Source organism: Xyrauchen texanus, chromosome 49 (genome assembly GCF_025860055.1).
Source record: "Xyrauchen texanus isolate HMW12.3.18 chromosome 49, RBS_HiC_50CHRs, whole genome shotgun sequence".
Taxonomy (NCBI): Eukaryota; Metazoa; Chordata; class Actinopteri; order Cypriniformes; family Catostomidae; genus Xyrauchen; species Xyrauchen texanus.
The window spans coordinates 14,196,248-14,219,692 of NC_068324.1; the positions used below are offsets into that span (position 1 = coordinate 14,196,248).

The 23,445-nt window shown below is 37.4% G+C and overlaps 2 protein-coding genes across 4 annotated transcripts; both read left to right on the top strand.

Moving 5' to 3' along the window:
* Positions 1-482: 482 nt before the first annotated feature.
* On the top strand, positions 483-2,727 carry LOC127640655 (leucine-rich repeat-containing protein 10-like). Of its 2 annotated transcripts, XM_052123342.1 has the most exons (3): positions 493-602; positions 704-777; positions 1,010-2,727. In XM_052123342.1, the coding sequence occupies exon 3, from the start codon at positions 1,023-1,025 to the stop codon at positions 1,848-1,850; it is 828 nt and encodes a 275-aa protein (XP_051979302.1). In that variant the 5' UTR covers positions 493-602; positions 704-777; positions 1,010-1,022; the 3' UTR covers positions 1,851-2,727. The 2 variants fall into 2 exon arrangements, with proteins under 2 accessions (XP_051979301.1, XP_051979302.1); XM_052123341.1 differs by lacking the exon at positions 704-777 and having other exon boundaries at positions 483-602.
* A 4,077-nt stretch (positions 2,728-6,804) lies between these two features.
* Positions 6,805-23,194, top strand: LOC127640616 (formin-binding protein 4-like). Of its 2 annotated transcripts, none has more exons than XM_052123272.1 (17): positions 6,805-6,999; positions 7,596-7,679; positions 8,738-8,868; positions 9,010-9,181; positions 11,700-11,844; positions 12,960-13,062; positions 13,182-13,514; positions 14,760-14,961; positions 15,117-15,205; positions 17,107-17,211; positions 17,730-17,863; positions 18,742-18,902; positions 20,888-21,132; positions 21,209-21,344; positions 21,433-21,623; positions 21,845-22,002; positions 22,159-23,194. In XM_052123272.1, the coding sequence occupies exons 1-17, from the start codon at positions 6,885-6,887 to the stop codon at positions 22,250-22,252; spliced, it is 2,598 nt and encodes an 865-aa protein (XP_051979232.1). In that variant the 5' UTR covers positions 6,805-6,884; the 3' UTR covers positions 22,253-23,194. The 2 variants fall into 2 exon arrangements, with proteins under 2 accessions (XP_051979232.1, XP_051979233.1); XM_052123273.1 differs by lacking the exon at positions 6,805-6,999 and adding an exon at positions 7,029-7,136.
* Positions 23,195-23,445: the final 251 nt, after the last annotated feature.

Genomic DNA, 23,445 nt, shown 5'->3' on the forward strand with positions numbered 1-23,445 from the left:
ACTTTCACTCATGGATTAAATTAATCATGGCTGACTGTGAACAGTGTATTTCCTCAAATGTAATAGCAACTGAAATTTCTTGCGTTTGAATGATGCTGCATCCTTGCCCCTAGGTAATATTGAAAGTCAAAGAAGATATAAATAAAAATGACTGAGTGATCCTTTAACCTTGATTTTCCATTCCAACACTTAAATTTTCCTATTGAAATACTGTGGCATGCTATATGATGTTGACAGCCTCTGGTGGTTGTCTATAACTGGGTGAGTCTTATCTATGGGGTGGTGCACTCAAGTGGTCACAGTTATGTAGAGGGTCCTGGCTAAGATAAGCACCATAATAGAAGGTCTCCAATGACCCTCAAATTCCTTAATCGTAGGACACCTTTAGGCTTATCACTGTCCCTGGTCAGCTCCACCTTCCAGAAATGGAGAAATTATTTAGCTGAAATGGGGAGGGGCATGGATGTCATCTCTGGTGCTCTCAGTAACAGGCAGGGCAGTATGAAACACCACACTGCCGCCCATTTCGCACTCTCATTCCTCAAAAAAGCTCCCAGCATATAGCTCGATACTAAATGAAGGTTCACATTTTCTGTATCCTGGTAAGTAGGGTAAAATATTAAAATGTTTATTTTGTATTTTCATTGCTGCCTTATTGAAATTTAAAACTGATCGTATCTTTCATATGATTCTGTTCAAACAGGCATACTATCGAAACTCTCTAATCGGTTTAAATTTTTTCTGTGGTGACCTTGGCTCTTCAGTAAGATTTTCAAGGCAAGATTTTCAGTGAATAACGTCTCAAATTTAATGTTGTTTAATTTTACACAAAGCTAACAAATAGCTTCAGAAGGATTTTCTGCTGCCTTTTTGTCCTTCAAGAGAGCAGCCCAGACATTCTCCTGAACATCTTCCTTTGGTGTTCCATGGAAGAAAGAAAGTTCCAAAAGGGTTTGGAACGATATGATTCACTGTAACAGTCCACTCCATTTCTCTTTTGTGTTTCCAGGAAGAGACCATGAATGTGGATCAGAAGAATGGGAAATGTTGTGCGAAGTACTGTGGCCTTCATCCCTTCAGAGCAATGTCAACGATTTTTAGTAGGGGACTTGAAAGAGATGCCCCTTGATCGTACACTTGACCTGAGCAGCCGTCAGTTACGTCGCCTTCCCATCAGAGCTTCTGCCTTCAATGAGCTAGTCAAACTCTACCTGAGTGACAACCACCTGAGCAATTTACCACCAGAGCTGCAAAACCTGCAAAAGCTACAGCTCCTCGCCCTGGACTTCAACTGTTTTGAGGAGCTGCCTCTGGTAGTCTGCAGCCTCATACAGCTTAACATCCTCTACCTCGGCAATAACCGACTTTATGGGCTGCCCAAGGAGCTATGCCAACTCACTGAGCTTAAAACATTGTGGCTAGAGACCAACTGCTTCACCACATTCCCTCAAATAATATGTGAGCTTCCCAATATCAAGACCCTCCATTTGGGCTACAATCAGCTACATAGCTTACCCGCAGAGCTCGGTCGACTTGAGGAGCTACGTAGCATCTGGCTAGCAGGGAACATGTTAAACGAGTTCCCTTCTGTGCTACTGAAGATGCATTACTTGGAAGTGATTGATGTGGACCGAAATCGTATTTGCCATTTTCCGTCGCTCACCCATTTAAGAGGGCTAAAGCTTGTAATCTATGACCACAATCCTTGTGTTAATACACCCTTGGTGGGTGAGGGCGTACGAAGGGTAGGCCGCTGGGCAGATAGCTCTGACAATGAAGAAGATGAGACTGAAGGAAAGGTGGCCAAAGTAGGCATGAAAATGCAGAGGTTGCCAGAAGAAAATGAGTGAAGAAAGCAACAATACAAAAGGCACTGCCTTTAAACCCTCCAAAAATTGGCCCCATTTGCTTCCATTGGAAGTGCCTCACCATAAACTTGATTTGTGCTTCTTTTTAAATTAAATAAAACGATGGACAAGTCTAAGTTATTTTTTGTGGTAATCAACATAATGGCAAAAATGCTGATGATTAAGATTAACTTTTATTGAACCTGGAATATTCTTTAGTGCTATCTCTGTGAGGAACCAAAGCTTCGACAACTTTGATGCTTGAGCTCAACATGACACTGACTGAACTGAGGGGTTTCCAAATATGGAGTTTTTGATACAGCAGAGGAGGACTGGTCAATTAATTAATATGATATTTGTGAAAATCTTGAAAATGAAGTGATAATTATTTCTCTCAAACATAGTGTATTTTATAGTTGATTTCTGATGTAGATTAAAGATGATTTATGTAAATCAATAGGAAAAGAGATGTTTATACAGAAGACAATTCATATGTGGTTTGTGACACATGCGTATATGTTTATTAAAAGGAACTAATAAACTTTGATAACTTATTGTTTTTTTATATAATTATTTGTTGGTGCTTCAATCCTTCGTCAATTAATTTTAGTTTGACAATGTATCTAAAGATAACTGCTGCTTTTCATTAAATCTGTTCAGTGAGGTTGGCCATGTCAATGATAAATGGTTAAATTCTAACAATATACCCCTGCTCATTAATAATGCAGGTTTCCTGTAACAGGTTCAGGTCTCCATTTTGATGTAAGACTCTTAATAGGTTTTAATCATTCTATAAATCTCCTGCTCTGTAATAAAGAAACAGGTCACCGTTTTTTGGCTTCAGAGATTAAACATACAGCTGATATGTCACTGTTCTGATTTAAAAATAAACAATTGTGTATTTAGTGTTATATTTTGTATTTGTTATAAGCAAAGCATTTACCCACACTGTTAATTTGCAACAAAACATGATCACATTTTCAAAGTAAAGATAAAACAAATATAAACAATTAATTTATGAAATGTAATATTAAGATATTTGTTTATAGTATATCATGCTATCAGCACTTAGTCAATAAACCTGTCAATGTCAAGTCCCTAATGAAATGGCACTATAAATGGGTTATAAGGGGAAGGAGGAGGCGAGAACCGGCTTGACAATATAAATAAAGTTTAATGATAAACTTAAACATAAACACATACAGGGCAGCTTCCTTTAGTTCTTGTTCTCGTTCTCTCTCTCTTTCTCTCTCTCTCTCGAACTGCCGTCCCCGGTCGCCTTTATCCCTCGCTCGCCTAATCAGGCTGCCCCGGCCTCCTCCTCGTCACAGGCACATTGTATTTTCTACACGTTGCATAGACACGCATATAATATATTGAAATAAATATTGAAATAGCTCATTAAATATATAAGAAATATTTAAAAAACAAAACATAAAATCGTTATTTAATCATTACATTACTAAATAAATCAATAAATACCCTTGTATTCTATTTTAGCACTATTTTGTGTCCATTGATATTTTCGCATTATACTTGGATTTGTTTTCATTTAAGCACAAGCTTCATGTCTTTTCATTTTCATTTTAAAGGGATAGTTCACCCAAAAATTACTTTCTTTTGCAGAACACATATTATGATTTTTAAAAGAACATTTCATCTCTGTAGGTCCTCACAATAGAAGTGAATAGGTGCCAAACTTTTGAAGCTCCAAAATCCACATAAGGACAGCATAAAAGTAATCCATAAGACTCCAGTGTTTTAATCTGTGTGATCAGTCACAATATGATAGGGTTGGGTGAGAAACAGATCAATATTCCCAGTAGGGGGTGATATGCAGACTGTGATTCACCAAAAACAGAAGAAGAAGAAAGTGAAGCCCATTGTACATAGTGGGTGCTTCTCATTTCCTAAATTGTGCATCTCATTTCCTTTTTTTCGCACTCCTCCATCTTCGAGCCCGTGACCCGGAAACCAATAAGAGTCTGCCATCATTAAAGACGTACCAATTCTCTAAATGCACCATGAAGAGGGGAGGATCGAGGATGGAGGAAGGTTATCGAGGATGGTTGAGCAAGGAATCAGAGGAGCATCCTACGTGGAAAACTTTTTGATCAAAGCACCTGACGCACACAAAATGTTCCACATCTGTTCCAATTGTTTTTATTCAAGTTTCACATTTACAGTTTAAATAAACCATAATTATTACATACTTCAATAGTGTACCTTGAATTATTTAGATTTATTATGAATATATTAATAAATATGACATAAAATTTCAATGACATAAAGGCAAGCGTGCTGAGGTACTGCAGCTGCGCAAAAACGTGCTCTGAAGTCACGTTTGAGTGAGAAGGACATTTCATTTTACAAATCCGTCTTGCTTCAATTCCTCTGTCATTGTTTCCTTTCCTTCCATAATTTCCTCACTTCCTAAGAGGGTGGAGTTAGTAAGCGAGGAACGGAAACGAGGACGCACAATTTCAGATATGAGAAACACCCAAGGGCTACGGTTTGTTCCTGGTAGGCAGCAGATACCCTAACCCCGCTCCCACCCTAATCCTAACCTTTTGAAGCCAGTAAGGCTGAGTAGCCTGCCAGGAACAACGGATGGCACCTTTCTCCCATCGCGGAAAGGAAATCTGAAGCGGAGATGACTGAGCAGGGAGGGGAATTTACAGTAAAAAAGGACTTAAATATTACTCTGTTACTCACCAACACCTATCATGTTGATTTAATCATTGGAGTCAACTGGAGTACTTTTATGTTGCCCTTATGTGCAGTTTGGAGCTTCAAAATGTTGGCACCCATTCACTTGCATTGCATGGACCTACATAGCTGAAATATCTTTCAAAAAATCGTAATTTGTGTTCAGCAGATGAAAGAAAGACGTACACATCTGGGATGTCACGAGGATGAGTAAATGATGAGAGAATTTACATTTTTGGGTGAACTATTCTTTTAAGGGTTACAGTTATCATTACTGGAATATGCACAATATTTTGTTGATTCTGTGAGAGGATCCAAAGTCTTGGAGGAGCTCATCATGGAAGAGGATGCCCAACTTTGAAAGGGGATGCTCATTGTCATTGATTGACGTGCCAATAACCTTAAAAATGAAAAGACAGGAAGCTCATGCTTAAATATAAAAATAAATATAGAGCTAATGCTAAACAAAATTAGGCAAACTACTGTTAAAATGAAATACAAAGGACCTTTATTGAGGTTCAGGTGGTTGAGCAGGTTGTCTACTAATCACAGGGTTGGTGGTTTGATTCCCGGCCCACATGACTCCACATGATGAAATGTTCTTGGGCAAGACACTGAACCCCAAGTTGCTCCCAATGGCAGGCTAGCACCTTGCATGGCAGCTCTGCTCTCATTTGTGTGTGAATGGGTGAATGAGACTTTTTTTTTATGATCACAAATGCCTTATTCTATTGAAAAAATATATATATATTTCAGTCTATCGTGATGTTCTTCTCCAATGAGGAAAATGAAACATCAATTGGAAGTTATACTGGCATCTTAAAATCCTGCACCACTGCCACTATCATGCAAATTTTAAGGTGTTTTCCTCAAGAAGGCGCTCACTCGGCTGAAAAAACACAATCCTTTGCAGCATTCAAAACTCAGGATATTATATTATATACAGGGACAATCCCCCCGGAGCAACCTAGAGTTAAGTGCCTTGCTCAAGGACACAATGGTGGTGGCTGTGGGGATCGAACAGACAAATTTCTGCTTAACAGTTTAGTGCTTTATTCCACTGTGCCACCACCACTCCAGTAGTTTTAGATTTTTTGACAGGGGAACATTTGTACACAAAATATATACTTTTTAAAATCTAATAATTTTAAGGATAGGATGTAAAATACCAATGGTAATCTGCCTGTGTTTTATGTCACCTTTTTGTCCCCAATTTGGAATGCCCAATTCCCAAAGTGCTCTCAAATCTTTGCGGTGGCATAGTGACTCGCCTCAATCTGGGTGGCGGAGGACGAATCTCAGTTGCCTCCGCTTCTGAGACCGTCAATCCGTGCATCTTTATCAGTGGCAGCGTGTGTGGAGGATTCACTCTACTCTCAGTGGTATCCATGTATAACTCACCACACGTCCCACCGAGAGCGAGAACCACATTATGCTGACCGAGGAGGTTACCCCATGTGACTCTACCCTCCCTAGCAACAGGGCCAATTTGGTTGCTAAGGAGTCACTCAACACACCCTGGATTCGAACTTGCGACGTCAGGGGTGGTAGTCCAATAATTTGTAAAAAAAATATTTCTAAGTACCTTTAACAGTTGTTAAAATGTGACGTATTTTATGTTGTGGTAAAATTGCCCAATTGTTGGTGAGAACATTTCAGATTTTCTGAAAGTTGATAAGGACATGTCCCCATCATCCCTATACCTAAATATATGTCTTTGATTATGCATTTATGAAAAGTGAATTAAACATAATCTCAGTATAAATCTTGCTCACTACAAATAAATCATTTGCAATTAATGCTATATAAGTAGTTTTTTTTAGGTTATTTTTATTTTTTAACTGCAAATTATTAGTGTGAATATGTAACAATAATAACACCATGTAATAATATTATAAATACATATAAAATAATTATAAATATCATGATTTGTTTACCAGACGTGGGAATAGTTTAGTCTATCACACAAATTTCAATTTGACAAATTCATTGTAATATTTTATTAATTTATCACAAAGCATATCTGCTCAACACGACAAATTCAAAGTCCTCCGTTGCCTTTTATGGAACATAATAAGATATTTAAAATATGTTTTGCTAGTTCTGTAATGTATTAAACTTGTAATTTATTCTACTGTATTATGCAACATATCCGTGAATACATTTGTATTATTGGAAAAACCGACGAAACCCTGAAGTTACATATGGACTTGTATTTTGAAGGATCAGAAGTCAATCAGCCATCTGGAAAGAACAGACAGATCAGTAGCACACAGAGCTCTAATCGCGAGCGCTGCTCCATTATTACCAGCAACAGAAGCGGCTGTGATGGGGAAGAAGACTCGCACAGGCAGGAGAACCATATTACAGCTCTCACCGCCAGCACCAAACCGCAGCGCCACGGGAGCAGCAAGAGAGGACGGAGTTGGCTCTGGATCCGAAGGTAGGCGAAAAATAGACCAGAACATATTTGTAACACGTCATTAGTACAGTACTAGCGAGGCGAATCGTTGCAAGAGAATCACACGCTTCTGAGGCGAATGGAAAACGAGTCTTCATAAACGAGCTAGCTATCTTACAGTAAGCTGATTGACAATTGTTACATTTGGCTGCTTATAATGTTATTATGAGAGATGTGTTGCTCTTATATAAATTAAGTTGATTTTAATAGTCGTAAATATAGTGTGGCTGGGTTCATTGGTTTTTAATCACCGTTTCCGGTTATGTTTAGCATTAGCAACCGGTACCGATGAACCAATATGTTTGATGTGATGTCAGAGGCTATTTATGGCTTTAATATAAAAGGAAAAACATGCTTAACAATCTAACTGGGTTTCATTTGATACATTAAAGATAATTTTAAATAAGTTTTACTTTTAATCCATATTCAGAGTTCGCAACACCGCTGCCGCAGGGCTTGAGACAAAGCGCTAGCTTGCATGCTATCTCGCCCCCTTCTGATTAACACGTATTTCTGGTTCAATTGGGTAATTAAAAATGTTTTTTATAACGGTAAAAACGGTCTGACTTCTTTTGTAGACGAACCTGAGGGTAACACAGATGGACAGGGAATCCCCAGAGAAGTGAACATGTTAATGAATACCCCGGCTATGAAGGCCACACGTAAGTTATACCTGCTTGTTTTCAATAAAGAATATTTAGTGGGAACAGTTGTATAATATACGTTTATGTATTTACTATTCTTATGTAATATATGTTATATTATATTTATATTACATTTATGTATTTTTATGTATAATTATAAAATAGGGAGCACTCAGTATGTTTTCCTCATTTAAAATATTTTATTTCTATATAAATTAATTGTAATTTTGAAACATGTGTCAAGACCACTCATATGAGATGAAGACATCAGTTTAATTAGGTACCTTATAAAAGCTGTATTCTACATGGAGAGGGTCCCCTCATCAGGGCTGCCATGCTAGAATCACATGACCAACTAAATAGTATTTGCATAATCTCAGTAACCACCCTGTTATTGGACAGTTTGACTCATTGATTAAACTAATCCTGTTTTACTGTGAATAGTGAACTTTTACATTGGCATTAGTAACTTAAAACTACTGCATTTGAGTGGTACTGCATTCACACCAATAGGTGACACGTCCAAGATGACATATTCAAAAATGTACCGCGTGCTCCTTTAATATATTATTTTTATTTTTAACAATGTTAAATGGCGGGGCCTGGGTAGCTCTTTGAGTATTGACACGGAGTACCACCCCTGAAGTTGCGAGTAGGAATCCAGGGTGTGCCGAGTGACTCCAGCCAGGTCTCCTAAGCAACCAAATTGGCCCGGTTGCTAGGGAGGTTAGAGTCACATGGGGTAACCTCCTTGTGGTGGCAATTTGTGGTTCTCGCTCTCAATGGGGCGTTTGGTAATTAGTGTATGGATCGCGGAGTGTAGCATGAGCCTCCACATGTGGAGTCTTGACGGTGTCATGCACAACGAGCTACATGATAAGATGCACGGATTGGTGGTCTCAGAAGCAGATGTACCTCTGCCACCCGGATTGAGGTGAGTAACCGCGCCACCACAAGGACCTACTAAGTTGTGGGAATTGGGGATAAAAATAATGTAAAATGGATTAAAATGTAATAGAGATATCATAATGAAAGAACTGTGGTGATGATTAATGCATTGTGTGTTTGTTTTGCAGAGGGCCTGTCTTTACTCGGAGCATATGAAGACAGTGACGAAGAAGATGCGGCGGAGAACCCCACACCTGCCACAAAGGCAAAACATAACCAATCTGGAGACATCGACAGCACACTTGCCAATTTTATGGCGGTGAGTAACGCTACAGAATATCCAATGGTTTATATTTGTACACCTTCTAAATAAGACAAAACAAGTGTATTTTTAAAACTTTACACTTTTCTGTTATCTCAGAAAAAAAATGGCATGACATTTCGTTTGTGATTCCAACAGGAAATTGATGCAATTACCACCCAGCCGACCGAGACAAATGAATCAGGGACTGAGTTAAGTGCTCCAGCCCCAACCCCTCCTCGCCCTGAACCCAAAATGGACCAGCAGGGTCATGATCAGAACAACCCCACACAAGAATTTCAATACAACACGCAGTACTCCCTTGCAGGAGGTGAGATCTCCAATAGCTGGGTTATGTGCATTCGAATAATCTGTTGGGTTGCATCAAGGTTCTTATCGTAAACTAAGATGAAAATTAACAGTGAAAAAATATTTTCATTAACAAAATGAATAATAAAAGTTTTCAAAATTAAACTGAAACTATAAATGTCCACTACAATATGAATGACAACTAAATAGAATCATGGAGAGAATGACTTCAGTTTTCTGATTTTCAATCATTGGTGGATGTCCTGATTTCAATCATCTCTTAAGCCTGATATATTGGTGTTTTCCTCAAAAAGAACCTGTGAGCTGTATTCTGATTGACTTGTGAAAACAACCAATCACAGTTCACCTGCATACGTTATGTTAAGGTTCACATAAATCTAGTTGAGGGGCCCTGAATATTAAAATATACCAGCATGCGACAAAGGGCAGACTGCAAAAATGGACACCCTTTGGAACATGGCAAAGAATTCACAAACTAAATTGGGATCTCATTTAGTTTACCACAAACAAAACTTATGAGTATATTTAATTCCATGAACTTCGGAAACTTTGTCAAATAAGCTACAACTTTTTTTTTTGTCTTTTTGGTAACATTTTACAGTAAGATTCCATTCGTTAACATTGATTAATGCATTAGGTATCATGAACTATCAGTGAACAGTATATTTTTCACTGCATTTATTAATCTTAATGTTAATTTATAAAAAATAAATGTTTTCTTTGTTCATATTAGTTCAGAGTGCATTAACTAAAGTTAACTAAAACAACTTTTGTTTTTAAAAATGTATTAGTATTGTGTTGTCAAAAGTACTGATACTTCGGTACTGAGTCGATACCTAAAATATATATATATATATATATATATATATATATATATATATATATATATATATATATATATATATAACAATACCAGTGTTTCTGCAGTACAGAGCACTGACTCAGTCCGGTACCAGCGTGCACTATGCGCAGTATGACTGACACACAACTGCTTTAAAATGCTCACAGGCTTATTTTGAGGTTGTTTTCTGTTACACCTTTTACACTGAAAAAGAGAATTAATAAAATTAAAATTGTGACATGTCTGTGATTTATTAAACCGCTAAAGGCTGCAATCTTATTGTGGACAGGCTGAATACTGTATAAATTGACCGCTCATCCACTAGAAACTCCACAGACATTGAGAAACATTTACGTTGTTGTAGATGACAGAGCAGAGCACCAATCTACTGTGAACCATGCAGCACATGTAAACTATATTTATATAATTAAATCACAGCATTTGCACTTTAATCTCAGCTCAACTTTATTTATATAGCATTAAAAACAACAGAGTTGACCAAAGTGCTTCACAGTAATAAAATTGAAAACAACATTTTAAAATTACCACATACTCAATCACCAGAAGTATAAAATACAAACACTCCAAATCTTAATTTAGTTTAATTAGTTAGACTCAAAGGCCAGTGTAAAGAGATGAGATTTCAGACGTGACTTAAAAGTGTTGCAAAATCTTTATCCAGAAAGTGAAGATTCAGACCAAAATTTCCACATCATAATAAAAGCATGTTTCAAAATATATGCTAGATGCCTGAAATATATTACAACTGTGTAGTAAAATGTAATATTCACTGTAATGATAACAATAATACAAATTAAGGAATAAATCACAAGCAAGACTGCTGTTGAATAAATGTTATATATAATAATTGAATAATTAAAATGAACTAAACTGGTGTGTTCAGTAGCACATTATAATAGCATATTTTTGCTGTGGTATTGAAATTGGCCTTTTCACATTTGGCAGGTGCTAGTTTCGCACACTGGCCACCTATATTTGACAAATTCCTTGATCCATGGTTTTGCCATTTCCCAATTTTGTCAGTTGAGTGTTGCAGTCGGCATAGGGATCTTTGTTAGATATCACAATCAGCATAGGGATGTCTGATAACGTCATCCTATCACCCAGCCTTATTACATAGACATGAAATGTAGAAGTTAAAGGTGCATTCATCAATCCCTGAGAAACACTGTTGATATTTGAAATCAACTGCCAAAACAAACACACCCCTCCCTTCTGTGCTCCTTTGGAAGCTCCACCTCCCAAATGTAGTAAGTTGCTGCTGCTAAGACAACTTGCAGAGAAGACGAGACTGTTTTACGCACACCAGCTCCAGACACAACTCTCCTGCTACGAAATCTAAAATCACAACAACAGCATATATGGGTTCTGTGAAATGGATTTGCCGTCGCTCTGACCCCATCCTGTGCATGTGTACCACCACCTGTTGCTGATTGGCTGGAGTAGTGTTGTGTGGATCAGTATGATCCATTTGTTTTTGTCTCATTTACAGAGCCAGGGCTGTGTACAAATACTCATTTTGTTTTTTTCATCCCACCAAACAGGACGGACAGCTAGCAGACTGTGAGGAGATATTTGCAGAATTTGACAGTGTGTTGGATTAGAAATACTAAGTGCACCTTTAATGCTTGTTTTGTTATGTTTGGGGGTATTATAGTTGGGTTGGAGATGGGTGACTGGCAGGAGGTGTGGGATGAAAACACAGGCTGTTACTACTATTGGAATACAACCACCAATGAGGTTGCCTGGGAGCTCCCACATTATCTGGCAGACCAAATGCAGAGTCTTCATTATGCAAGCAGGTGAGTTTTGAGCATGCGATCTCACCTTAGAAAGAGACTTGCATATTGCAAATATTTTGCCAGTTATCTTGATGATTTGGGGCCGGATTCACAAAAAAGTTATTGGGATAAATTATAAGAAGTTCGTAAGTGCAATTCTTGAAATATTCTTAAGTTCTCAAATATTTTCTTTTGACATTGTCATAATTTTTTTTATGTAAAGTCTATGAGATGTGATAGTTTAACGGCATTAACAGTCATATGAGAATATACTTGCTTCAAACCATTTAATAACTTTTAATTTGACATGGAGGAAAAGATAAGAAACAAAAACTTCAGTAGACAAGAGGCTCTTGTCTACTCTTGTCTAAAAATTACTGTAAGGAAAAAGTTTTCCTTGGGAAGCTTGATAATTGTATGTTGGAAATTAAGAGGTGGGTAAATGGGAAAGAGTGGCTGAGTCGGTCTCCACAGTGCCTAACTCCATTAGGGATGTGGATTTGGGGGGTGAAATAGAAAGTCTCCGCTTTCTAATGTTATAATTCTGTTTTTATGATCTCTAAAGATCGCGGAAAGATAGTGCTATATGCAGCGCATTGTTTGGGAATACAGAATATTCGTAACATTTTATTTTTTTCTTAAATTATAAATTAAGAAAATGGTAGTTAAGAATTTTCTTAAGAACATTTTGTGAATCTGACCCCAGATTTTTTAAATTATAATAAAAAAAAGGTTTTCTTGAAGAAATTAATATTCACTGGTCCTAGAAAATATTTTTACTCTTAAGCTATACTTAAAGATAAACTAATGTCATTTCATTAGATAACAAAATATGAAACCAAATGACATTTATTTTAACGTGTAACAGTTAATGTGATGAACTGCATCTTTGTGATCTTGACCGGTGACTTAATGCAACTATTAAAAATAAAAACAAATTGCTCAGAAATGTATGTCATAGAAAAATATATCAGATGCCACGTGTACATTTTTAAGTGGCTTATGTGTCATGGTTTTTGGGGCCACTGTAGCTATGAACAAAATATAAAAGAGTGATGATTTTGTAGAATAGAAATGTGCAATTTGTATGTTTTGGAATTATTCACATTCATCTCATTTCACATTACTTTTCACAGTTCATCTGTAAACGGCAATGGTGTGGCTCAGCATAGCATTGTTTATACTGAACAGCCATCTGTTGCAGCTGCCCCCTCATCAAAGAGGGAAACCAAAAAGAAGGCAAGATTTTTGCAACAACCCATTAATCACACCTGATTGGAATACCTATTGTTCTACTTCTTCACTGAGCATTTGGTCAGTTGAAGTAATGTGAAATTCTGCATCCACTATCCACACAGGATGTAATAGAGAGTGTTGTGGCCTTGACCAGTGAGGAGGAGGAGAGGAGAGGTGTTGCAGCTACACTCCTAGGTCCTCTCATCCCAGAGGAAGTTAAGGAAGCAGAAGAGAAGTGGAGAAAGAAGGTAATGGCCATCGAGGAAACAGCGGAAACAGCCCAGGATCTGGAGGGGGAAGGGACTCCACCTTCGGACTCCCCGGCTTTTCGGGACACGGACAGCCAGGCTAACCAGCGCAGCAGAAACCACTCTGCAGAATCTTCTGACGAGGAGGAGGAGGAGGTGGCAGAAGAGGACACCATGGAACTAGAACTAGCATTAGAGAGGAAAAAAGTGAGTTGCATCATTTGAAAACTTAAACAATTTTAAGACATGTTAATTTTTTATATTAATCAAAATGTGGTCATATTTATAATAATTCATGCAAAAAAATTTTGTGCTTGAATAGTATCAAAATCACTACAAATAACTTCCATTTCAGGCTGTTTATCACTAAATCCTATCGTATGCCACCAGAAGACTTATATATATTTTGCATGAGCTGCATGGACTACTTTTATTAAACTTTTGGGTCCTTTTTTTTTTTTTAAGCTTAACGTGAGGTACAATCCACTGTCATGTATTAAGTAGACACCAGGAAATTCATAAACATTTCCAACTTTTCTATTCCACATAAAGTCATACAGGTTTGAAAGGACATGAGGCTGAATAAATTATGAAGGAGTATTAATTGATGGGTGAACTATTTCTGGAAACGGAATACAGTATTAGCGAGTAGAGTGTTCCTGCGGTTCCTTAAAATGTCCTTAATGCAGTTTTCCAAAATTAAAGGTTATAAAAAGTCTTAATATAATATCATAAATGATACAACAAAAGTCTTTATTTTTATTTAAAGAGGTCTTTTGTGGGTCAAAGATGGGAATTATGATACGTTTTCAGCTGTTGCAGAGCAGTTCACAATCATTGGGCTATATCAGAAATGTATGACAAACTATCACTAATGATCAACTGATGATGTATTGTTGATGAAATATGACCATGTTTACTCTTACTTAATTGATATTGTTATATGTTGTAGATTATTGTTGGAGTGCACATTTTATATCCCTTATTTGTTTGAATGAGCATTTGGAAACAGTGAAGCGCAAGCATTTTAAAATAAGAGTCCCTGATGTATTTCAAAGTTAAATTGCTGGGCTATGAATCAGTCATCTGTATATGTGTAAATCATAATCTGTTTTATTGATATGCAATTTTAAGGCCATGTTGAATGTGTGCCCCTGCCTGTTTTAAGTAAGAGTCTGCAATACATGATTTATTATGAGATTGTTTTGGTTTGGGGAGTATTAATTACAGTAGTAATTTTATTTGTTCAGGTCTTGAAAAGGTCTTTAACAAGTCCTAAATTTGATTTAAAAAAACCCTGCAGCAACCCTGTAGTATTTCCAGAAGGGTTTAGCAGGAATAGAATATCTTTGAATATTTAGAATATTGTGGCCATTGAATATCTAGTTAGACTAAAAAAATAATGTTCTTTATTAAAATGCTGCCACAAGTTAAGGGTCCATTGTTCTGTAGGCTGAGCTTCGAGCCTTGGAGGAAGGAGATGGCAGTGCCGGTGGTTCCAGCCCCTGTTCTGAAGCCAGTCAGGAAGGACCTCGCAATTTACTTTTGAAGAACAGCAAATGGAAGACATCTTTTCTCCGTGCACCAAGCCCTGACTCGAGCAGCCGGGGCTCAGACAAGGCAGTATGGGGCACTCCTGAGTGCGCAGACAATGGTAAAGATTGTCATTTTATATCTTAAGTGCTTAGAAATTAAAGGAACTCTTTACTTCAAAACGATGAACAATCTTGGATTATCTAGATCCCTGGATGTTTTCTAGACAAGTGTAGAACATGAATCAGAAACTTACAGAGCCTCTTGTGTTTCAAGTGCATTCCAAAATGGTGGAGAAGCAAGGGGAAGAAGATGAGAAGAAGATTGTGTCCAAAGCTCTTCAAAAGGAAGAGGAGGACCTCAAGGTATTTGGAAGGAATTAAAGTCAACATGAAGTCAAAATTGACACATTTACTTTATTCTTAATACACATTCCTAGTCTTAATGTGCACTATAACAGTGCACGTTACTCCAAATAAAGATTGTCTTCATAATCTCATCAAATTTAAATAAATTGCTCTGACTTTTAAATGACTGTCCCTTTTGATATCACCAATCCCTAACCTTTTAACCTCAAACCTCCAACCACCTGGCTCCATCATAGTATTTTATGATAGATAAAATAAGTCCTGCCCTACATTCCTTTTTTTCTTGTTGAATCTCCTATTTCTTTTGGAAATGCATCAGATTTTGGAAGTAAAAATATGACAAAAACTGTTTCATGTGGACTTTAAAGGGATAGTTCACCCCATAATGAAAGTTCTGTCATCATTCTCTCATCCTCATATCGTTCCAGATAGGTATGTCTTTATTTACAGTGCATCCAGAAAGTATTCACAGTGCTTCACTTTTTCAACATTTTACGTTAAAGCCTTATTCCAAAATTTATTAAATTAATTATTTTCCTCCAAATTCTACAAACAATACCCCATAATGACAATGTGAAAGAAGTTTGTTTGAAATCTTTGCAAATTTATTAAAAATTAGAAATGAAAAAAAATCACATGTACATAAGTATTCACAGACTTTGCCATGACACTCAAAATTGAGCTCAGGTGCATCCTGTTTCCATTGATCATCCTGGCGATGTTTCTACAACTTGATTGGAGTCCACCTGTGGTAAATTCAGTTGATTGGACATGATTTTGAAAGGCACACACCTGTCTATATAAGGTCCCACAGTTAACCGTGCATGTCAGAGCTCAAACCAAGCCATACAACAATTGTTTGCAAGTATAAACACCATGGGACCACACAGCCATTATACTGCTCATAAAGGAGATGCATTCTGTCTCCTAGAGATGAACATATTTTGGTGTAAAACATGCAAATCAGTCCCAGAACAACAGCAAAGGACCTTGTGAAGATGGAGGAATCCAGTTGACAAGTATCTATATCCACAGTAAAACAAGTCCTATATTGACATAACCTGAAAGGCTGCAGCCACTGCTCCAAAATCACCATAAAAAAAACCAAAACGTTTGACCCAAGTTAAACAATTTATAGGCAATGCTACCAAATACTAACAAAGTGTATGTAAACTTCTAACCCACTGGGAATGTGATGAACGGTATAAAAGCTTAAATAATTCTCTCTACTATTATTCTGACATTTCTCATTCTTAAAATAAAGTTGTGATCCTAAATATCCTATGACAGGGAATGTTTTTACAATTAAATGTCAGGAATTGTGAAAAACTGAGAGTTTTAATATATTTGGCTAAGGTGTATGTAAACTGTATATGTACATTTAACATAGACAATGACATATCGTAACTTACAGCAGACTATCCCAATTCAGACGAGCTCAAACACAACATATAAGTAGATCTTGAAATATTCCTCAGAGTGTACATGGAAAGATGATGCACAAAAGGGCCCTCGACACACATTGTGACAAGTACTTTTCTGCTCCTCTAAAGGATTGGGATGCTCCTGAACACTTAATATTTCTGTAAGTGTTCAGGAGCAGTAAATAACAAGTGTAACACATTAAAATAAACCTTTTTTTTTTTTTTTTTTAAAGAACATAGTCCTGTGTGTGTTTTCAGATAATTTATGTGAATAAAGTTAAGGAATTTTATTCCAGGTGGATTAAGTGTAAAAAAAAAAAAAAAAAACGTGAGAAAGTCATCCGGGCCAAAATGACCGGAACGCAACCTAATGATTAAAAGAAATGACCTACAGATCATAGTTAAAGGTAATTTAACTTGTTTTATGACAGGAAAAGTTTGCATTAACAGTTCCTCATGTTGCAGTGCCTTTAGTTTCAGATTGGAGAACTTGCCAACACACTAACCAGCAAAATGGAGTTCTTGGGAATCGACAAAAAAGCCATCTCAAACTTTCAACTGCTGTTGCTGCAAACTGAGGTAAGCTCAGACCATGAAATTGAAGCCGTCTAAAGTTGAAGCCCCTTTCACATTGTCAGTGATTTTGTTGCTAGGTGTCGCTTGTGGGCGTTCCTACTGCTGTCGCTCTAACGTTATTGGTTTGCTGCACAACTGTACATAGCTTTAGAAAATCTGATCACAGATGAGCTATACTGCCAGTAAAATAGATATATCATTCTTATTTGACAAGGAATCATTTGTTTTGCCTCTAATAATGAACATCCTGCAGGGGAGAGTGTTTTTACTGTACATGAATTACAGCTGTGCTCAATGCATCATACTTCATGAACAAGATGAGCAATCTGTTAATGTATGAATTAAACTCACAATGTCAACAATTTCTGTTGCATTATCCAGTTTGATAAGAAATCAGTTTACTTGCTGCTGAAAATAAGCATTCTGGATGGGAGTGTTATAAAGTAAATAAAAAAAACTTTCTGAATGTTAATGTGATCTCTTTATTGAAATTGCTTTTTGATGTCTTCTCTCTCTTCCAGACACGGATCGCAGACTGGCGAGAGGGCGCTCTTAACGGAAGCTATCTCCGCCGCAGGCTGCAGGAAGCCGCAGAGCACATAAAACATTATGAACTTAACGCCACTCCTAAAGGCTGGTCCTGCCACTGGGACAGGTACGCGCTCCTTACCTTTCATATCCTTATCACTCCCCCTCCCTAAAACTTACCCTCCTCATGTGATGATTGACCACACTGCCTCCGCTACATGACAAACGTGCGACTGATTTGCACTTGGTTTTATTACTGGGGAGTGTTTACGAGTATGGATAAAGACAAGGTTTTGGTAAACCTTGTAAGGGAGCGTCTCTAAAGAGCCAGCCTGACCACCAAACCGAATTCTAAAGAATTGGGCCTGAGTCCCATCTCTTCCCCTCAAAATCAGTCAAAAAGGGTTTACTAGCTCTTAGGAAGGTGGTTGCGCGTGCGAGAGCTTTGAACTTTACAGGACTGCCCCAAAATGATGGGAGAAATGAGTGACACAGAGTGACCACGTCGAATCGGCATGTCACACAAGCATCAATAAAGGAAGACGATGCCTTGCCCTTGGAGCCTGAAGGTCAGACCAATCTATTTCATTGTTTGTTTTTACTGGATTATCCATGCACTATTGATGATTGTTGAATAAAACTGTAGTCTTTCACCCTCTATTGAAGATGCCTCCCTTCAGGCATCTAATTGAGGGGTTTTTGTCACTGTGGTTGTGAGTATTGCCATGGCAACTGAAACTGATTTAATGCTGCTAAACTTTTCAGGATTGGCTTGGAGTTTTTTTTGTTTTTGCATTGTTTTGTAGACTATAAGGTGGGTTCTTTATCAGTGCACCCCTTATAATCTGGCTCTACCTCTGGGCTCCAAATGAAGCCCAGTTCAACATTCCAGTATTATGGAACTAGAGCCCCTTTCCCTTTTGATTCCATGGGTCTCATGACCTTGAAAATAGTCAAGAGAATGGTTATTAAGATGTCTCCCTGTGTTTATTTCTCCACCTCTAGAGAGCACAGGCGGTACTTCTATGTGAATGAGCGGAGCAATGCCTCCCAGTGGGATTTTCCAGTCGTGGAGGAGGAAGAGGAAGCCAAGCCACCCCTGCCGCCCACAGCTGCCATTGGAGACACCAGCCATCCATCCGCAGATGCTGCTGGTGGTATAACAGGTCGGTGTCTTGATGTGTAGTTCAGAAATATTTCACCCGAAAGGGAAAATTACTTCATCACCATCATGTCATTACAAACCTGTATCTTTCTGTGGATTTTGGCAGAATGCACGACCCACTCTTTTCCATACAATTAAAATGGATGCACACTAGAGATAGATCAATACCTCTGTTTTACTGATTAACCGTGCTAATAGATGCTTTTGGCACTATCGATTATCTGCAAAAAGCTATGGCGATAGTTGCCAATATTTTTTTTTTTTCACCTCACTTTTTTATTCCTTATCAATAAACCTCATTAGGTGAAATATACATATACAAAACTTTTAATTTTATGAATGTATAGGCTATAAAGGTTTAATTTGGTAAATATTTACATATAGAGCATTGTAATGAAGCCAAGTCTTTGTTATTTCAAAATAAGAGTCCTTGCAGTATTTTGGGCTTGTTAAAAGTCCCATGTTATGGACCAAATCATAATTATTATGTTTATTATTGGGATTTTGTTTGCACGATGGACTACCTTTGGGATTTTAGTTAATTTTGGACTCTTAACTAAGTGTCTGTCCCCATCATGGTAAGGAAAGACTAAGATTTTTTTTTTTACATTCTATAAATCGGTTTAAAAATAACTATTGGCTGATGAATCGTTATCTTTTTCCACCACTTTAGTTATCGGTAATGGCAAAATCCACTAATGTACACTGTTGAGCGCCAAACAAGCACCAGAAATGTGGTCCGTACGACTTGTGCACTATATTCCAAATCTTCTGAAGCCATACGATGACTTTGTGCCATGAAAATAACAAAATGCTTAGTCGTTAAGGTTCCAATATACTTCTAGCGAAAAGGTTTTTGAGTTCTTGGTTGTTCAAAATGGCTTGCCAGCATGAACTTTTATGAAAACTTTGCACAGGCTGCTAAACGCCTTCATACTGCTATTGGTCCACTTCATTAGTGAGTGTGTCATGCTGCTCCATTTACTTAGATTTAGGGACTTCACAGGGATAAGCTGTCGGATTCAATATAGATCATTAAACATGAACTAACTGGCGTGCAGAGTTACTGAGTTGGTGCTTACTTACCTACTATTGTTTACATAGACATTTTCCAAGACCATGTTGTGTTTTTATTAGTTTAAAAATGTAATCAAATCATTCTTGTGCCATCTGCAGTCAAAAGCCAAATGCAGGAGGTTGGAGCAAGCATGCATGCTATGACTGCTATAAGGAGTTTCAGGAGTTTATACCCATAAAGATGTTTTTTTATAGTCATTCAGACTCAAGTTATACAATTGCAGGTATCTCCTGACCTCCTCACACAAGCGCTCTTGATGTGCACATCAACTGTTGTTGTTTTTACCTTCATCTCCTGTTATTAACTGGCAATTGCATCTTCTTATAGTGCTTCTTCGTGACAGCAACAGCTCAAATGTGAGTTTTGCCACCTTGTGGACCAACTAATTAGGGCAAATAATTCCAGGTGCATTCTGCACATTCAAATACACATGGTTAGAAAAATTGCGCGCGCGCCTTGAATGTAGCATGGATACATGACAAATTACACATCTACTGCATATACAGTTTATTTATTTAAATCATCATTGAGTGATTAAAACAGCATACTGTTTACATGTAGCCTTGTGTGTCCCCATGTTTAAATGCTTAAGTAGATGCCTCCCCCAGCGGCATAGCTATACCGTTGCATGACTGTTTTGAACTGCTTTCTAGCTCTTAGCAAAGAATGAAAGAGAACTTCACCATGAGTACATTGTAGCCTTTTCTCTCTGAAAATCTTCCCCTTTAGTCGTAGCACTCTAATATCATACTCGTAAACAAACATTTAAACTTGCTTCCTCACTACATGCCAGATTTTACATCAGTGCTGTATGATATCAAATCTGCCATGATCTATTGGTTCCAATAAAAACTGCAGTACATGAGGAATTACAATACATTACTATTAAGTTAAAGAATCCCCCACAGTAACTTCCATGGGAGACATCCAATCTATTTGGCCGGTTCCCCTGCCTCCGCAACCACCCCTGCCTCCACTTCCTCCAGAGGACCCGCCGCCTCCACCTATGGAGCAACCGCCACCACCACCTCCACCCCCTGAATCCCCTCCTCCTCCCCCTCCACCACCCCTCAGTGATGACGGAGAGATCGAGGAAGTTGAAATGGAGGATGAGGAGTCCGAGCCTCCAGCTCCAGGAACAGAAGAGTTCAAGGTAAAAAAAAAATATCTTGAGGAATTTTTACTTGCTTTGCACTGGAGCATGTTTTGACACCTGTACTATTCCACAGGCGGCTGAGGCAGCAGCTTCTTTGGGAGTTGCGGCTAAATGTCAGAAACGCAAGGCACCAGGATCAGGGCCACTCACCAAATCAGTCACCATCGGCAGCAGCCCCATTCTATATACTCAGTCCACTGCCACAGCTGGTAAGAGTAATACACATACCTGCATTAAAACACTTCTTCATTACCTTGTTTTAATGAATGCACTCATGTTTCTGTCATGTATTTACAGCTCCAGTTCTGGTTGGAAATACTTACTGGGGAATGACTGCTGCAGTAGTACCTTCTTTGCCTGTAGAGAACATAACTCCACCAATGCCAGCCTTACCTGCCCAACCACCACCTCCTGCTTCTCTTCCTCCCAGCACCCTGGAACCAAGCAAAATCCTTATGGATAAAACAAAAAAACTAAAGAAAGAGAAGGTAGGTGTAGATGAAGATTAGGTTTGAACTTTTGTTTGTCTGTCCTCCTATTTTAGCATTTTGCCCCAATTGTTTTCTTTTAACTTTTTCATCTGTTAAAAATGTATTTCCGTTGTTGCTTCTTTTTTCATATTTTTCTTCTGTCTGACATATTTTCCTAAATATAAATTGTTTACATTTTAATCGGAAATGATTGAGAAATGCCTCTTATTTTCGGAAAGACCAAGAAGAGCAAAACGAAAATGCCATCCCTAGTGAAGAAGTGGCAGAGCATTCAGAAAGAGCTAGATGAAGAAGAGAAGTCGAGCTCCAGTGATGAAGATCGAGAACAACTGAACAACAGACGCATAGAAGAATGGAAACACCAGCAACTTTCTTCGTAAGTTTAAAGCATATAAAAGCATAACACACAATTCATTTTCTCATTCTCTGTCACTTAAATTTCTTGACACTGCCAAGAATGTTGTTTAAATTACTTTTAATATCAAAGCAGTACGTTTAAATCAAGCTATATGTAATTTGTCTTCCTTTACAGAGGGAAAGCGGGAAAGAACGCTAACTTCGAAGTATTGCCTGACGATTGGAAGGAAAGACTTCTTAAGAAAAGGAAGATGATGCAGAGTTCATAACACCAGACTTGGAAACTTTGAATAAGAGCCTTCATAATGGGTGGACTGAACTGTGTCTTGGTGTCCAAGTTACTAAGCTTCAGTATGGACTTAGTTGGGCAAATTTGAATGAATGTTTCTTTTTATACATGTGCACATTGGCTGTAGCTATCTTTCTTGGGTAAACTGTGTCTGTAAAATTACAATACATCTCATGAGTAAATGTATACTAAGGTTATGGGTTGTTGTAAAATAACAATGTTAACTGCCTTCACTGTGCAGATGTTTTTTGAAAGATGCAGTGAACTTGAAACCAGGCCCATCATGTACAGTTAATGAAGATATTTAGAACTTTTTTTTTTCTACTTAAATATTTTTGTTTTTACTCAACCATGAAACTTGTGCACGATTAATTCATGAAATGAAACTAATACCGAAATAAAAATTAAAGGACTGTCCCATTTCTCAAAAATCTGTTTAAGACTTGTCTTAAAAGCTGTTTCCAGGTTAACCTTTTGTAAAATTTAACATTTGGAAAAATCCATCTAAAGATCCATCTAGATTTTTGCGGTTTCTAGCTTAAATCAAGTTCCAGCATCCATTTATATTTTGTAGCTATAATAAAAATAAAATTTTATATTAACACTTATTGTAAACTCATTTAACAGTTTCACTAATGCTTTCAAAATCTTTTATTGTTGGCAACTCCATTTCACTTTAAATTATGCTTCATATGTGGACTGTGTATCGTTTTATTTTCACTGATATTGTGAGAAAAGGTCACTTTTACAAATGTGCCAACCCATTTCTTTTTTCTCTTTCATATTAAAGGACGTTGGTCTGTATGTTTTACACATATCCTTGTTCAGGTCTCATTTTTAAGCCGAATTTTTTTCCATACAATGTAGATAAAACAATTTCTAGCAATGTTTTGTAAAACTTAATAATAATAAAAAATGTTAAGACGTAATTTAACACGTTTGCTATGCATTTTGTTTTTTTATACATAAAAATGACTTGTTGGTTATGATCCCAAAAAAGGACGTTTTCTTCTATAATTAAGAACCATTAGGAGTTTTACCTTTAAAGCATCCTTGGGGCAAAATACTAAAAAAGAAAAAGGGATGAGTTAAACATTTTTTTTTTTGTCCCCAAATTATTTTTGCCCATGTGTTATTGAAGTTTGCTTCACACCGCAAACACAACGTGTCCAT

Excerpts from the sequence above, each read along its gene's own strand:
- LOC127640655 (XM_052123341.1), top strand. The coding sequence starts at position 1,023 with ATGTGGATCAGAAGAATGGGAAATGTTGTGCGAAGTACTGTGGCCTTC.
- LOC127640616 (XM_052123272.1), top strand. The coding sequence starts at position 6,885 with ATGGGGAAGAAGACTCGCACAGGCAGGAGAACCATATTACAGCTCTCA. Across the intron at positions 14,962-15,116 it reads TCCTGAGTGCGCAGACAATG|TGCATTCCAAAATGGTGGAG; the intron begins GTAAAGATTGTC and ends TTGTGTTTCAAG. Across the intron at positions 21,133-21,208 it reads CAGGAACAGAAGAGTTCAAG|GCGGCTGAGGCAGCAGCTTC; the intron begins GTAAAAAAAAAA and ends ACTATTCCACAG.